Genomic DNA, 12,818 nt, shown 5'->3' with positions numbered 1-12,818 from the left:
ACAACGTTGTAGAAATTCCGGTTAAAGCAAGGTGTGTAGAGAAAATAAGCGGTCGACGCTGAAATTTCGAGATAAATCTTGGTTAGAGAAGACGGTCTCGACCAGTGGATTAAGGGTCGGATACCTAAAATAAAGGGGTATCATCAGGCAGAAAAGTTGACCAACATTGTGCACAAAGAATACTGCCGTATAGATTCGTCAGGGACCTTTGTTAATGAATAACTAGCTATTCAATCAAGTAAATACACCGTGAAAGACATCTGCCTGAATAGAGTTTATTCAGTATTTGTGTAGGACCGGACCATACTTTTACTTCTTGCATTATTATCCATGAACGGGATAAGAAGTTATTATCATGAACGCCATTAATATATCATCATTTGTACAGTGTATCACACACAGTCTCTGCCATCGCAGCAGAATTCGATTTGTATGGGCCAATGTACAGCATCGAGGTTATCTGTCGTAATCATATATATGTATATATGAGTCTATGCATTTAATACTACGAGTGGAAAATATCCGCAGCATCGGAGCCCTAGCTCCACATAATTGATACTACCATTAGTTATTTTTCAGTTTTATTTACCTACGCGATGAATTGTTGCCAATGAGCAGTTATTACTTGTTGTTGTATCAATACGACACGGTCAATATAATGCCTAAGCTGTTTCTGACTACTGAGTATTTACCGCCACAAAACGTACGATCACTTTTTCCTATTTACCTTCACGTCCATTCTTGTGACAATGTACAACTCGATTTTGCAGTCAACAACAACAATCTGATGTTGGGTTTTTGAGTGAACAAGGAGCTCCCCATCAAAAGGAAAGCAACAAATTATAAGTTGGGAAAGGTCTTCTATTTCGTTTCCGTGTTGTTTTACTGGCGAGATCATACAAAACAAAAAAACACCATCCTGCTAACGAGGAACTAAGGGACAAAAATTTCTGGAATTGAGTTGAAAGATAATCATTGATGCTTGATTGCACGTGATTTATACTCGATCGAACGGTGGTTTGAGAAGATACGCTTCCCGTCGAACTACAGCCTGCGCTTACGCTGAGATTCGTTCTTGTATTGAAGGTCGTAAATCACGCTTTCGCATTGTTCGTTCGTCAACAAAACGTTTCATACAACTGCAGCTCGATTTCCTTTGGCTGTAAGGAATCGAGTCTTCTACGCTGTGTGTTTTTCCCTTTAATTGGGAACGGGGGAGACATGAGCAATCCATGGATTTCAACCGCCTCACAGAGTTCTGGTGTTTGCCTAACAGCTAAGTACACGTAAATGAAGATCGCTGGTTAGCTCCGCGTCTGCAGATATCCCCGACGATCTTGAGTGACCCGAAACAGTTGTCCCCTGATAACCTCACCATCTCGGTTTAACAGCGGGTCTTCATCTCCACGTGTGCTCGTTAAGTATGCCGGTTAATTGCAGGTCACGATTAAATCCATGTTCACTTTCTAAACCAAACCCTTTTAGGTAGCACCACCGATTAGCGGTCTTTTCGGCCATTCGTCTTTGGCTAACATCTGTTGCGTATCCGCTTGCAGCTGGTCGAGCCACTTCTGCAGCGGTCCGATGAAGGTGGTTACCCATTCCTCAGCCGTATACTTGTCGCTGACCTCAAGTAAATTACTGAGGAACGACTCTCGCAGACGTGTACACGTTGATATCAGATCTGGTAACTCCCGGGTGCCTTGAATAACATGCTCCGGAGCGCTGAACCGGTACCTATCGACCAGACAAACGTAAGACGGCACAACAAAGCATGTATTCAACTGTCAGCCTATTAATATATAAAGTGCGATATCACAAAAATCCTCTAACAATTTCACAAAAACCAATGTAGTATTCCTAAGCTTAGAAAGTAGGTGTTACTACATAGTTGCTAGTATGTGATTCATAGTCTAAGCTGGAAGGCTAAGTGAAGCTTGAATCATTTTTGCAGCTTATTTGCGGGAATTCTCTGTAAATGCTTCACCATATATTAGCTTATCTAAAATTAGTACTATAAAAGCGAACTTACTTTCGGTTCATGTCAGTCATCCATCCGTGATACTGGTTAGTGCTCGTCAACTGATGCTTGGCTCGCTGAAGTTCCGCCCATTGGTAGATGTTGGCAAGCACTTGGCTACCTGGAAAGTCGCAGATCAGTGGAATCCCACTGTAGCCTGTCTCTTCAAAAACTGGAAGAGGCCGATTGCACTTGAGCACAGCGCGAATATCACTAAGCATCTGAGAGGAAAACAGCCAGCAATAATAATATTCAATATGAAACAGATCGTTCTTCGTACTCTAAGACCTACTGCTTGACGGAGAACACATGTCTATCATCTACTAACATGCTATACCACAGACGCATATAGTAAAACAAATTCAGATGCGTAGCGTATTTCTCGTATTCAAGAGGTACGCCTACTACACAGTTGAGCTTGCTTCAACGTACCTCATCATCGACGCGGCCGACTCGCAGATAGCCCAAACACAATGCAAGTGCTGGAATTCCGACGGGAAACAGTTCGCAGAGCGCGCCAAAGTGATCAAAGCGCTGCCACCCCGTGATGGCGATTCCTTTCAGATTGATCTTGTCGGCAAACTGGCGTACGAGCTGCATCCACGAATAGTGGTTGAGCAAATGTAAACGAAAATCAGGCATTTGCTGCGAGGGGCCTGAAGCGCCCTTAAATGCCGAAGCGGCCCATACACCAGGGAAGCCTGCCGCAACGTACTTGCCAAGTACTCCAGCCAGGTTAATGGTCTTAGCGTAGTTCCACACCTGTTTGTGAGTATTATATTTACTCTTATTGATTCATTGTCAATTCGGTTTCTGTTAGTTTGACTATTCGACTAAGTTGTTTTTGGTTTGTAGTGCTTAACTTTGAAGCATATTATAAATCAAGAAGCCTAATCCGTGATGGATCAGGCTGTCGATGACAGGATTGTAATTACACGATCTAAAGCAAAAAAGTCAAATTTATTTAAGCGTTGGGAATTATTATTAGATAGATAGATTTTTGTATGCAGGCATAGGATAAATGCGTATTAAAACTCTTGAAAATTCATTCGCATGCTATCGAATAGCTAAAAGCTATCTCGAAAGCCTGTTTTGCACAGCGACAAACCGGCTCGATTGAGCTGCCTAAACGTTATTTTGCTGGGGTTGCTATTATATCACTGAGACTGATTGTGAGTCGGACGGCTGACGGAGAGCGAGCACTTAAACTCGAAACTTCTTTTTTCTTATGTCTGTGATAGGGCAAGCAAAACTCACGCTTACCATGACCTCCACAAGCTTGACGAGCGGCGACTTTCGAAGAACGTCTTCGTCGACCTGTCGAAACATATCATCCCACAATATCGTCTGCACTCCCATCTTCTTTACGAACTGTACAACATTGGTAACATGGTTAATAAAGAGATTACTTTTTGTCCAACCTAGCTCAGCCATTCGTTCCTGGCAGATATCGCATTCACCGAGCACGAACACCTCGTCACTGCCGATGTGGATATGAGTAATATACCCTTGATGAAGCTCAATCACTTGCCGAAGCATTTCATGCACCATCGCCACGCTTGCATTATGCGAGGGGCATAGGGCCTGCGGGCTGTGCGCGAGCTGAAAACGAGACACGTGCGAAAAGAAAACGAAATATACTACAAATTACAAATACACAGTAGATGCTACAAGCTATCTCTTTGTACATAAATGTTTCTCGCTGTTAAACACACAAAAATATATTGAGCAGTCAGTTTTATCCGTTATGCATTTAGCAATAAAACCCTTTCGCAACGAATCTTCACGAAATCCCTATTCGCATTCGTTCACAAGCTAATTTACCTAGAATATGATAAGGGATAAATGTTACAAAGCACTCTTCCGACGACAAAGTAATACCCTACACATGCATACGATGCTTAGATAAGAAAAGAAAAATGGATGTTTACTAATATGGATATAGTCGGGATACGATCTATGATAGAGAGCTGACTTTAGAGAAAACGACACTCATGCTCTTTACCGAGCTGATTGCCATTCTGATGAAATCAACTTAGACATTTTGCACAATAATATTCACCATCTGGGCAAAAGTATAATATTACTCTAATTATAAATCACACGATCACAATAGTTAACCTGTGTTGGTAATAAGATTATGATGTTTTTTTCTCTCCCAAGCATCATAGTGCGTACCTCACGAAGGTGTTTGAATTCATGGAGCTTCAGTACGAACTCGAGATGTCCAAAAGTTTGCACTAACGGTACGACGATGAGGTTGTTGGTTTTAGCTGCTTGAAGAATACGCCGAATGTCATCTTTCGAGTAAGCATTGCCTGCTACAACCTCGGCTAGAAGCCCGTTATAGGGAAACATGTCCTCGTATTCTATAAGAAGGCCTGTCGCGCCCAATTTTGCTAGCAGCGGCAAAACTTCCTCCACATACGCTACCTAACATGAAAAATATGTCGAAAAAGAATGGCGAAATTGAGCAGTTTTCTATAGAATGGGGTGAAAACATATTTAATTTTCAGTACGATAAAACAAAAAGCTATAATTGAAGAAAAGTTACGTCCATTGGAAATTGTCTAACCATTCACGAAACACCTGGTTCATGCTTCTTTTCTTAACGGGAAGCTTATTGTTAACTAAATGCAGACTTACGTTTAATTTAACTGAAAAATTCCCAATAACACATAATAACATAAAAAAATACAAATTAGAAATTTGTATTTTTTCCATTTTGAGAACGCAGGTTTGGCCATCATGATTTCATTTAATAATGATGACTTAAATTTTAGACTTTTAACCTACATTTAACGGAGCTCCCTTGAGATCTAAATGTACGATTTTATGCGGGAAATTTACAGCCGGATGTCCTCGCCGACCTCCATGACGAATTCGTTCCAGCATTGCCTCCTCCCGTTCAATATAAGACGCGCCCTCCATTTGGGTATCTGCAGCCAGAACAAAAGAAAACCACACGTGTTTCCGTAAATTCATTATGGCAATGGCTCTCCATTATTATCACGTCCACGACATCAGTAGTGCTGGATCGCTAGGACGCTGCCCAGCGTCATTTCATGTATTTTGTCTCGATAGGAATAAAAAACTAATTTTCGCGATGATTTAGATTCTATAATAAAGAATATGGGCAAGGGTTTTAGCATTTGTGTGCTGAGTTTGCAAACACCACTATAAGGCATTATTGGGCAATACGAAAAACCCAGTAAATATATCTACAAAAAGAGCAGATTAAAAAAATCCAGTGCCCCTTCTTACCTGATTCAGACTTCGACAATAACGACCCAGTAATACCGCTTCGTTCACGTCGAATGAAAAGAACATTCGCCAGAAGAACGCATGCAACAATGGCCACACATAAAACAAGAAGCACGCGGAGGCGAAAGTTTACGCCCCTTCTGAACACGCCGGTACCGTTACCTGGCAACAGGACTCCGGCAGACATAGATAAAGCATGATAGGGCGTCGCCGTTGGTGGTCGAGAACGTAGAGGCCGACCAGATCGCATCACTCCGCCCGCTCTGCCGCGGCTGCCGCGGCACTTAGCCTGCTCACAGTAACTTCCTTACCTCCTTGTGGTCCTGGCGATGGTAACGTACTCTAGGTCCATAACGAAATAAATAGGAGGACAGGCTGATATAGGGTGGCTGTAATAAAATAATAAGTAGAATATATGTAGATGTAGAATAAGGGTCAAGTACTATTAATGACCATCGCATACATCATTTGGCTACTATTTCTTAGTTTAGGTAACTCCTAGATATTGTATGTATGTAGCAGGGTCGTTTCACTGGGTAAGTTACTGACAGAAAATTCCCGATGTTTAAATCTGGTATAATTAGGTTATGCCGGTAGATGAACCTACATAAAGGTAATTAAAAATAGCTTTTTTTTTTTTTTTTTTATATAAACATGCATATTTAGTTTTATAGAATTACGATGATATGATAATAGTAACAGTTAGTAGTTTACTTACCGTGCAGTTTAGATCAGGTGGAAATGCCAAAGAAATTTAGCAATAATTAAAGAATCAATAAAAGAAAAGTAAAAAATTTAAAGAAAAAAGAAAAGCTAGATGTAAAACACGAGAAGATGCAAATAACTGCTTAGACACGTTGTATCTTTAACAAAAACCTTCTATACCACACCTAACAATTTTTCGCTCGCAGCTTAAATATATTAATATATTATAGATATGCATTTAAAAAGGTAGTGATATGATGAAGACTGATAAGACATATATTAACATCGTGAAAAATCTAGTAAATAAGTTTTTATTTAAAAGGATGGAAAGAACACAATGAAAAGCAGAACAAGGCATGTAAGACCATCTATTATCGAGTTCCTTTCAAAAGGCGAGCCTATTGCGAGGGCGTTTCGTTACGATATTTAATGAAAGGGCTAAATTAGGTAAATGGCACCGCCCATTTCACCATATACTTCAGCAAGTAACGGGAAACAGGTTGAGGTGGTTAAAGAAAAAAAGCAAGAAAACATATGGCCATACGCAGAGTTATACGCCACACTATATTCACACTACATACTGTACAGGCCCACGCGAGGAGTTGTAAAATCAAATCATCGTACTTGCTCATTGTCGAGTTTTAAATATATCCTCACTTAATATAGCGCATTATTATATAGGAGCGTAAATCAGACCCGTTCGTTACCCTGACCAATTCAACAACGCTACATTCTCAGTAAAGTGGAGACCACAGTGCTGCTACCACCAATAATTAGCTTGCCTTTCTCTCATGAAGCGACACGTTTCTGGTGGACGCCCGGTGACGAGTGACTCTAACGAGCAAAGATACTCAACCGGAACTCAACAGTATATCGCGCGGAGCAAGCTTCACACACACAACAATCAAACCATGAAGGCCGATATCGGACGTACTAGCTTTCGAATATCAGTATACAACATGTTAACAGAGATCACTACCGGTTGTTAAGGTGGGATCGATCCGACCCAAATAGTCACTTGATTTTTACGGACTCGACGTGACGTTGTAGCACCAAAACACTTCCTGATGATTATTCGTAAGCGAACACGTAACTGATTAGGTTGTCAACAAATTACCAGCCCACAAAACAGTAGCATGAATAGAGCTTTTTGCTTTGTTTACTGACTTATTAATCTTGTGATCTATGCACAAAGCGTCGAGTGAATCCTAACTCACAATGGTCGTATAAAAATCAAATCTCGTACAAACAGATCCGTAAATACGAGCTGCTTTCCTTATCAACATAGATTCTCTAAAGTCGGACATGTGTCACTTGATTTTATGATATATGTAACAAGAACTGTAATAGCTATGTCTCTAGTACATACGACAGAAATCCGTACTCACATTCAGAACATGCTTCTTTAACGACGCCCTTCATATAGCTATCGTAAAGGGGACAGTTACTGAAATCGAGCATCACCATATGATTGCTTCTAGTTTATGGATGCGTATTTTCTAAATAGCAGATTCGCTCATCCATAACGGCTCGCCACATTTTCACAGGCTGTGAATGTCCTTAATTCGATAACTTCAATGAACACAATAGTTAATAAGTGACAGAATAGAAAAGACCTTGACGTCTGGCCTATATATTGCTTATCTGACTTATGACAGTGTGGCCAGTTTGGGCCAGTGTGGACGAGAACAGCGCTGTATTATGATATATTCGGTTCTTGAAAGCAACAATTTCTTCTCATGTTCACTAAACACATGACAATTATGAAAAACGATCTATTTATCGTAGTGGAATTCATAATAGGCTAATGACACTATCCAGCTCTCGCTGTCGGAACAATTTTATTGAACAACCATTGATTCTTGTCAACTTCACAACTTAAGTGTCCAAGCCTAAACTCTGTAAGACTAACTTATGCCAAGGCCATTGCACAATGTTCAATAACTGGCTAAATTCAACATTTCTTATCTTCTAGAGTACGCCTATTTACGCCTGAACACATAGACTCAAGGCTAAACAGACTGAATGATCGTGAAGTTTGTTCACCCGATGGACGACGTTTAATAAACGCGACAATTAGGTATTAAAAAAATGCGAATGCCAGCGTATGCACGGGAATCTAAAAGGCATACACGTAACGCAGAATAGGAAAAAAAAGATGATCTTTCAAAAACAATAAAGGTACTAAGCTACCGGTCATTTTAGTATTATCCGTATCATGATGTATGAACATATCGATGAGAATAAAGATGAGAATCGATAAGCTGATGACGAAAAGTTCCCATAGAATACCCTACCGGTTCCACCTAAGGCCAATAGGCTTCGTCGTGTGAATATATCCTAAATATCAAATATATATATAATTTTAGCAAGCATTTAAGCAAGAATGCGACACAACAACAACAAATGAAATATTTGTGAATCAGCAATATATTGACCAGTAATAACTTCCTATAAATTCCGTGCGAGGCAAAGTCGTACATTTTGTATTTGAATTGTTTTTAATATAAAAACTAAACTGCCGAACATAATATATAATTAAAATTTCGGAGCTTAATCACCTACGCCGTCTAATCATATCCTTGGATGGACTAGATCAAATTGAGCAAACGCCGTATTCGACCTGTTTCACACGAAATTCGTTCCGTCTGTACATACTTGAAATTCCTGTGACCCGTCATGGATGAAAAATTTATCTTATTGGAATAATTGATTATAGATACAATCGGTCACAAAGAAAACCACAGTGTGTCGGTACCATAACGCAAATTTGCACCTTTAATAGTCTCCGACATGAGGCCCCGCATGTTTCCGAACACATCAATGATAATCTGCGAATCTATCATAACCGTCAGATACTAGGCTATTAGAAAGATCAGCAATCACAATCAAATGACAGCACACCCTTGGACTCAAATCCGTAATCGTATCTCTCACTTGGGAAACAAAGGTCAGTGTTTGAATCCTGACTGATCGGAATTCACATTATCTACAATATGTCGTCCGTCAATATATCAATGGACTTTTTCAATTAATCGCGATCTTTGCGGTCAATCGAAAAATTCACTGGCTTACTAACTAGACATATGTATATATATATATATATACATGTATTGATGATGCGATATAATACATCGAGCGAGAATATTTTCTACTAGTAGTTAGATAACCTATCCATAGGAAACTGCGTAAAAATTATTGATTAAAGTTTGAATTGTACTGGTTAAACATTAGAGCTTCCGTTCAGGCATTTCCTTCAGGCAATACATTCTAATCTACCGGATACATTTCATAAACCTTTTGCTATGCATAGAATGATATGATCGTCATACTATAAACAAAAAATGCAATTCCAACATATTTTAAGTATCTCTGTTCGGTTTGGAGACAAAAAGGATACGTATACAGACCTATCGGATCTACGAAATCAATTGTAATTGGATTAATTGAGATAATCATGTAGGTTTCCGAATATGTATGCACAGGCTGCTGTGATCGCAGGGTCAACAAAACACGAGGCTTGGGTCACCGCGTTTCTATCGAGCACCGCATTGACCGAACAAAGGACGCTTATATTATGTGTTTCGCAAGTGAGAGACTCAGCAAGCTTTGTGATGACATCTCATGTTTATAGGCAACTGATATATATTGTACGATCAATGGTGCCTCCGGTCAGAATGGCGAGAACTGGTAGTGTCAAACAGGAACTCGCTATCAACCTAGCCTTTGTTTTATCGGCTTGTAAGGAAGACCCTCTGCTAAGGTCCAAATTACCACAAGGAAGCAGAACTAATTGCATCTGCGGTTTCCTTAAAAGCGCTAAATTGTGTTTGAGTGATATGAACGTCACCTATTTTAGTTTAGTTACATAAGTCTTTACACCAAAGCAATTCAATTGGAAAACGTCTTAATTGAAGGTATACCAAAACATGAAGTACATACCAGATATGATGAGCCCGGAGGACATTCAAGCAAGTAATTCAGCCCGGAATTGCTTGCCCCCATAGTATATTTGTCTTAGCCTATTTAAGCTACAACGTAACGTAACAATTAAGTTTAACTTTATGAATACCATATGCAAAACTAATTCATGACCCATATTGTCATACAAGTGACAGGGGGTAAGCACAAGCACTATATTAATGGGGGGGGGGGGGCAAGAAATAACATTGGAAAATGGTTTGCATGTAACGGAAATATTAAGAGGTCGATAAATAAAATAAATAAACACCGAGCCTCACTTCAATATTTGCCACGGGTACCTTTGCAAGGATTTTCTGACTATGCCCATTAAAGTCACACGTTTTTCTATATCTTGCACTGGGTCGATACGTGTATTGATTAGCTGTTTCAACTTCTATTAGCTTACCTTTGCGCTATGCTTTCGATACCAACCATTAATCGAACCTGAGCTTCCTAGGGGGCAGTTGCATATCGTATTAGCCTACCTGGCAGGTTCGAACTACTCCGGCTTAACCGCCAGCTTGGGTTAGTTTTTTTGTCAACCAAGCAATAATTATAATGGCGTCAATTTTGGGTATTACAGCTCATTTCATAGTAACTAAAATCATGCTCTAAGCAGTTGTTAGTTCTTTGCCGTTAAATAGAATCCTACTTGTTTACCAGAAACGAATTACTCTTTAGTATTGTCTTCACATTTTGATGATACTCTCTGATAGCCTTCAGTCCATTGTAAATTGACATGTAAAGGTGATGTTGTCGGCAAAAGTGGCATACATCGATTAACCTTCCTCCCGATTCATAACAAGCCCCTGATGGTTCGAGATAAATTTTCGATTTACAAAAAATTCGAATGCTTTCGGCTTCAAGTATATCTAGAAGTAAGTGATCGTTACCTTATTCGGTGTACGTTTGCAGACTAACCAGCAGTCTCGCGAAAACCCATGCTTACCATAATCCTCATTTTCACCATTACTGATTGACATAACTACCTGAGTTAATTGAAAACAACGGAATATTAATAAATATAGGTGCCTAAAGGTTTATATTTGCCCACAAATAACCACCTGAATATCTGATAACCTGGTAGTGCACGACTGCCTACCATTTCATCATTATGCTCCTAATGTGCGTTAGTTGAAATTACTATCCTCTTTAGACGGTTAAACCTCTGGTTGAAAAATCAGGGTTCGCTGCTTTCCCAACCACACATATTACACAACCTGTGTGAATAAAATGAGCTTTTTTTGTTTATTATTTCCCGAGTTCGTATATACTATATTATAGCCGTACCAATCTATTATACACCTGCATAATGTCTACAATAAATTAAAATATAGAGTAGGATTAAATTAGTATGATTTAATGATACTTAAACATGGGTTATTATTCAATTATTTGTATATCGGTAGATAGTTCATAGCACCGATAATAATCCGCTTTAAGTGAAACTTGCACGTAGAAGTTGGTCAGGACTTGCACTGTCACTACAGCCTCGATGACCGTGACCGACCACAACCATGCCCTCGTCGCATTGGCCTTGAATAACAAGGTCATTCCATCAGAATCGCACGCGGCACTAGGGTGGAAGTTCACGTAAAATGAGCTTAGCTGGCTATAGCAAGGACGCCCGTAATGAATCCAAATCCACAGTGTTTCCCTACTTACAGGATTGGTCGCCTACTTATGGAAAGCCATGGAGTTTTTTCGATAAGGAACCTAGATGATTTTTGATCTAGCTATGTCAGGTGAAAAGGATATTTCTTTCATAGCTAAGCTTATTTCGAGTAAATGAGTACGAATAAATGGCTCTGACCCGATCGATTCCATTTCAGCATCCTTTTTAGGGTAGGATAATAAGAAGACGACGTCTTGGTACAGATTGGCACTAAGTTTACCATCTATGATATAATCTTAGAGTTCGTCTAGAGATAACATTCCGTTAGAATATATGCTATTGTTCGCAGACGGAACCTATAAATAGAAACCCCAAAACGGTGGAAACGATTTGAGAGACAACCATTTTGGCCTGATAAATAACACTTACAAATAGGTCAATTGTTGCAAAACTGCATGGAACTTACCGAATGTAAAAACTCTAGTTTAACAATCTAATTTTTAACCTATTTTTTGCACAGTTTGGATATCGGCTAATTTTCAATGGCTCAAGTACAAATATTTTCAATTGAGATATAAAGAAAATTGGCATACCATGTCGTGTACAATATTCACTGAAGGCAGCATGAGATTGTACTTATTAGACAAAGTATTATTTAGTTTGTTAACTCTAGTTTGACACTATACATTTTAAACTCATGACTGTTGTGATGAACCATATCAATGGTAAGACATTTATTGGGAAATTCGAGCACCATTAGTAAATTACTGCATATCTTCATGACCGTAATTCAGTTTAGTCCTCCAAGCGTTTCTATCATTCTCACAGTTCACTGTAGTATAAAGAATAACTCATATGTCATTAGTACGTAAGTAATTAATATTGTGCATCGAAATCCCTTTTGATTTTTCTACTGCGAAGACCTTATTCAAAAGCTAATTACTGCAAAACCAGTACTTTCTAAGACCTAGCTAAATTAGTAGGTGTGTAGCAATTTCCATTCTAAGCGACATAACATTCACATAATTAGAACTTGTACCCGAAAACATGTTCTAGATCAAAATCTAACTCCTATACACATTATATATTTAAACAGGCAACTAACGTCGATGGGGCTGTGTTATACTACTATATATTGGTTCAGCCATATGGCAAACATATCTCTAGGACCAATCCAGAAAGGAAATGAAGTCATCTGATTGATGATATTTTCAATGAGGACTATATACGTCCTCTATATATATATATATA

At 39.1% G+C, this 12,818-nt stretch overlaps 1 protein-coding gene across 8 annotated transcripts in view; it reads right to left on the bottom strand.

Annotated features, from left to right (window-relative positions):
- Positions 1 to 255: 255 nt before the first annotated feature.
- The window catches only part of LOC111254860 (hexosaminidase D-like), a 15,016-nt gene continuing 2,453 nt past the window's right edge, over positions 256 to 12,818 (bottom strand). For 5 of the 8 annotated variants that reach the window (XM_086974962.1, XM_086974963.1, XM_022816153.2 and 2 more), the window contains 7 exons: positions 5,285 to 5,673; positions 4,817 to 4,959; positions 4,199 to 4,453; positions 3,284 to 3,622; positions 2,453 to 2,782; positions 2,033 to 2,241; positions 256 to 1,737 (listed from right to left, as the gene is read on the bottom strand). In XM_086974962.1, coding sequence (XP_086831088.1) covers positions 1,482 to 1,737; positions 2,033 to 2,241; positions 2,453 to 2,782; positions 3,284 to 3,622; positions 4,199 to 4,453; positions 4,817 to 4,959; positions 5,285 to 5,534 — 1,782 coding nt within the window. In that variant the 5' untranslated portion in view covers positions 5,535 to 5,673 and the 3' untranslated portion in view covers positions 256 to 1,481. The remainder of the gene's footprint in view (positions 1,738 to 2,032; positions 2,242 to 2,452; positions 2,783 to 3,283; positions 3,623 to 4,198; positions 4,454 to 4,816; positions 4,960 to 5,284; positions 5,674 to 12,818) is intronic. The other 3 variants (XM_022816154.2, XM_022816155.2, XM_022816156.2) reach the window with 2 other exon arrangements.

This window comes from Varroa destructor, unplaced genomic scaffold (assembly GCF_002443255.2).
Source record: "Varroa destructor unplaced genomic scaffold, Vdes_3.0 BEIS01000007.1, whole genome shotgun sequence".
NCBI lineage: Eukaryota > Metazoa > Arthropoda > Arachnida > Mesostigmata > Varroidae > Varroa > Varroa destructor.
This window is presented reverse-complemented; position numbering and strand designations above follow the sequence as displayed.